The following is a 5,065-nucleotide window of genomic DNA, read 5'->3' as shown; positions in this document are numbered from 1 at the left end:
AGGCATAATCCACTATAATAAAATACTGGACCATTATAATTTATAAAAAGAATTAAGTAAATTCAGTGTTGTGAAATATTTGAGTAAAAGTATTCAAATATTTTTTTAATAATTTAATAAATATTTGAAAACATTTTAAATACTATTTCATTGTATTGAATACTACTTACTAATTATAACTATAATTTACTAGGTAGTTGATATTAAAAAAATACTGTAAACTTTGTCTCAAATACGATTTAAAAGTAATACTTAAATGAATTACAAAAAAGATTTTGTTAGTAATTTTACGTATTTGAATACTATTTTTTAAGATATTTTACAACACTTTTATTTTAAGTAATATTGCAACGACAAGTTCAAAATTACATACCTGAATAAAGAAAAGCAGTATAATGCACCAGAAAAGTGAAAACTTTAAACTTTAAATAAGGCCGTGATTTAAACTTTACTGTTGTCCGTTATAACTTAAATACTTGATGTAATAAATTAAATTATCACTATTATAGTCTATAATCTATAACCCTACATGCCACTAGCGCTCTTAAAATGTGGTGAAAATGTATACTAAACCCGTATCGCGTACTGACCGCAGCTGCCAATGCTATTTAGATAGACGATAGCTAACCTGTATATCTTTAACCGTGCGGTGTACAGATACTATAGTGTGTGATAGTACTATCTTAAATCGTGTTCCGAACGAAATGTTATCAGTTTCAGTTATTACTGTTATGGTTATTATTTATCGGTGTTTTGAATTTTTTGATTTTGCATTGTAATCGAATTTCGAATTTTCGAGTCATTTTTTGTTCATAAACTATTAAAATTATAATAACTTAACATTTGTAAAGACGTAAGGTCGTTATTCAGTTATTCGTTCCTTCGATTATAATTTATATCCTAGGAATACGAGTCAGATTGCAATGGCTGAGCAAAAAAGATGTAACAGCAGTAATAATTTACTTGATTATTTCGAAAAGCAGACTAAACAAATGAAAGTAAGTCTCTTATTTTAATTTTATATAATAAACCTAATTCTGATGTCTAAATTATAAAACTTTTATTATGAGTACATCTGACAGTGACAATTGTATGGTAATCAGTACAAATAAGGAGTCAAATGCAATATTACAGCCAGATCAGGTTATTATTGTTTTTTTTACATTTTTAATGAAGATATTAAAAATAATAAAATATATTTTCTTTACAAATTACACATTCACACAGTCCGATACAAGATTACAACAATCAGTATTTTTCATAATATAATTAAATCAATTTTTAATTTGAAAAGTTAGTTCAGGGTAAGTGGGTAACGAGACCCGACTATGAACTAGTTTATAAAGGTTGTATTAGTCATTGATTTTAAATCGAAGAAGTAGTTTTATATTTTGGGCTATTAAAATAATATAGTGTTAAAGCACAAAGGCAAATTGTGTAAATTATAAAATGTAAGTACTCCTTAGTCCTTTAAATTATTTACAACTGTCATATTTGCTGGATAAGTAATTATGGATAGTGTGCTTTTAAATTTAGTTAATTCATGAAGGCTTTTATTTAACTGGATACCTACCTTAAATTTACTAATTATCAGGAAGTCATTAAATCATTATAACAAATGACTAATAAGTCTTATGCAATTTACTGCTATTATGCTTCATTATATTTTATAACTTTCTAAGCTTAATTTCATTGGTAATAAATATTAAATAATAAATTATGCTATAATATTACAATTAATACGATTAAATGAGTATATCTGTTAATTTCAGACTTATTTATAGTTTATTATTTATACTAATGCTTGATATAAAAAAAAAAATAAATGCTTCATTTTTAATATGATTGCTTGCCATTGCTTTTTCTGGTTAAAAGCTTACATTTTTATAGTTAAAATAAAATATTGCTTTTTGTAATTATTTCCGGTTAATTTATTTTTACTGAATATTATGAATGATGGACTCCAACCCATCAGTTAAATATAATGTGTACTTAAATAATATATTTTTGTGAATAGTATTCAAATCATAGGTACTTTAACTACTAAATTATTTTGTGGTTATGTAGAAAACAGATATAAATCTTACATCAGATGAAGATGACATTGTGCAAGTTGCCAAACCAGACTGTTGGGACCTCAAACAAGTGAAATATTTCTCTGATGAGTACCAATGGTTATTTTTCAACGGAAAAAATTTGGGCTGCAAGTATTGTAAAAATACAAATTCAACATTGTTAAAATCTCAAGGTGTTCATTGTGCGAAAGAATGGATTAATGGTGAAGTATGTGGTATAGGAGACAATATGAGTAAGCAACAAGCTAATTTAAGAAAAAAAATATGCAAGCACAGAAACTCCAAAGCTCATATACATTGTGAACAGATTATTGAAAAAAGTAAATTAGATGTGATACCTAAACAACTAATGAAATTATCTGATATTGAGTGTAAGAAAACTGAGTATATTTTTAGAACAACATACTACATTGCAAAAAATCAACGTCCTTATAGTGACATGCCTAAATTAATAGATTTACAAGCAAAGAATTCTTTAGATATGGGACGTATACTGCAGAGTGATAAATCTTGCGCTAATATTATAAATCATATTTCATCAGAGATGAAGAAAATAATTTGCAATGATATAGTTGAACATAACACAAAAATTTGTATCATTGTAGAAGAGTCAACTACTCTTAGTCAAAAAACCATGTTAGTCATTTGTTTAAGGACTGCAATTGCTGATAATAATATTACATTTTTTTTTGATATTGTGGAGTTGAGTAATACATCAGCAGACTCAATAAAAAATGCTATTTTGTCAACTCTTGCAATGTATGGTTTAATTGATGAATATCTGAAAAACAATTTTGTTGCATTTGTTAGCGATGGGGCTTCAGCAATGTTAGGTAGAATATCTGGTGTTGGAACGCAGTTAAAAAAAATCGCTTGGAATTGGCTGTATGTGACACGTTAAAAGATATAAATGCAATAAATCATTTTCAATTTTTTATTGAAAAATTGTATTCTTTATACCACCAGTCACCAAAAAACTCAAATATTTGAGTTGAAAATGTGTGCTGCATCTTTAGAGCAAAATTTAATGAAAATTGGAAAAATATTTACCATAAGATGGGTTGCCTCGAGTGAGAAAACATTGAAAGCTGTGTGGAACAATTTTGAAGCATTGAACAAACATTTTTCTAATTCTGCCATAGATAATTTAAGAAACGGTAAAGAAAGATCCAAATATTCAGGTTTATTGAAAATACTTGCTTCTGTAGAGTTTGTTGGCAATTTAGGTAAGTATATTTTATGTAATATTTTAATTTATACTTTATAGTTAATACATTTTATGATATAAAATAATATAAAATTATATACAATTATAAATGATTGTACAATGTTTAATTATGTAATTATTTTAATAATATATTAATTATTTATTATAATATTGTGTACCAACAATTATTATTTAAATATTTTTAATTTTATGATATTGTTTATTATATTTTAATTTTTAGGTATTATGTATGACGCTTTAACTGAGTTAGCTGATTTATCTTTATTACTTCAAGATAGATGTTTAAGTCTATCAGAAGCAAATAGTTGTATTGATCGAACAATTCGAATTTTTGATTCTATGGCAGAAAATCATGGACCCAAGTTTAAAGAAGTAAATGATGCATTTGCCAAATCAGATGCAGAGTTTAAAAATGTGAAACTAGCAACCAATAAATCAATTCCAAAAATCATTTCATCACAGTTTTTTAGAAGCCTTGCAAATAATTTAAGAAGTCGGCTGTTCACAACACAGGCATCACATATGTCATCAGTAAATGACAGTCAATTTAAAGAAAAGTATACACAACTACTCAAAGACCTAGATTATTTAGATGTGAAAAATTGGCCAGATGATTGTGATATAATGTATGGTGATGAAAACATAAGAAGATTAGCAGAACAGTTTCAAGTAGATGAAGTTGCGTCTGTAAGAGGATTTCGTGTGTTTATTGATACTAAGAATAGTTCCACAGTACTCGATTTAAAACCTTTATTAGATATTATAAATACAGTAGCTATATCATCATCTGAGTGTGAGCGTGTGTTCAGTTCTATGAATAACATTGTAACTCCAAAAAGAAATGCATTGTCAACCACAAACATGTCATCGTTGTTATATATACATTGTATTGGTCCTCCTGTACACTTATTTGAACCAAACCATTATGTTACATCTTGGATACGCAACGGTAATAGATCAGCTGACGAAGTATGCGGTTCAAAAAGAAATTTAAACGATGAAGAACATACTCATAAAAATATGTGGTATCTTTTGAATGAAAAACATTAATATTGTTATCTGTTTTCAGTTTTATATATTAAATAAACTGAAGATTAATTATAATTTTTTTTGCTATCTTTACATGCAAGTTGTAGATATTGCTATGAAAATATACTATATTTGGAATTCAAATATGTGTAGCTGAAAAGTTGTAGGTATTCAAAATGTACTGAAGGTGGGTGGTGTGGTAGGGGGGGTGTGGGGGGCGAAGCCCCCCACGGGTTTGTGTTGATTAATTATGCACTTGGAACGCAGTCTTTGTATCGTTGGATTGAGCTCCTCTACTTAATTTTTCCCAATTCGAGCACTGACTATAAACATAAATTATGTATAGTATTAGGCGGTACAAGTTCACCCAAAGAGTATAAACATAAGCTGTATAACGTCCTTGATAAAACCGCAACTCAGTCTGTCTCTCTCGCACATATGTTAACTTCAATGATAAGACCTCATTCCTAGTCTATTATATTATACGTCTATGGTTCAGAGTGACGACGCCTTATCAATACACCTTGGTATACGTATAGGGGTCCAGAGCATATAGAGTTATATAGAGAGGCCGTTCCATTTTATCGTGAAGCGCAAGGCTAGCCACTTTTAGAAAAAAAATTACTGTATTCACATTTCACTTCTACCTAATTGTGAACAATAATCTCTATATAGTATTCAGTAGGTAGTTCAATAATTTATTTAATTTGGTATTTCTATTAAAATAAATAAA

The 5,065-nt window shown here is 27.9% G+C and overlaps 1 protein-coding gene across 1 annotated transcript; it reads left to right on the top strand.

The window, feature by feature from the left end:
• Positions 1-923: 923 nt before the first annotated feature.
• Positions 924-4,328, top strand: LOC103310306 (E3 SUMO-protein ligase KIAA1586-like; the record flags this gene model as incomplete). The annotated part of the gene is made up of 4 exons (XM_008188141.1): positions 924-998; positions 2,068-2,960; positions 3,042-3,301; positions 3,524-4,328. Coding segments are annotated over exons 1-4 (2,033 nt in total), but the record flags the coding sequence as incomplete, so codon positions are not given.
• Positions 4,329-5,065: the final 737 nt, after the last annotated feature.

Source organism: Acyrthosiphon pisum, unplaced genomic scaffold, assembly GCF_005508785.2.
Source record: "Acyrthosiphon pisum isolate AL4f unplaced genomic scaffold, pea_aphid_22Mar2018_4r6ur Scaffold_35;HRSCAF=239, whole genome shotgun sequence".
Lineage (NCBI taxonomy): Eukaryota > Metazoa > Arthropoda > Insecta > Hemiptera > Aphididae > Acyrthosiphon > Acyrthosiphon pisum.
Note: the sequence above shows the minus strand (reverse complement) of the source record. Positions and strands in the feature narration are given on the sequence as shown.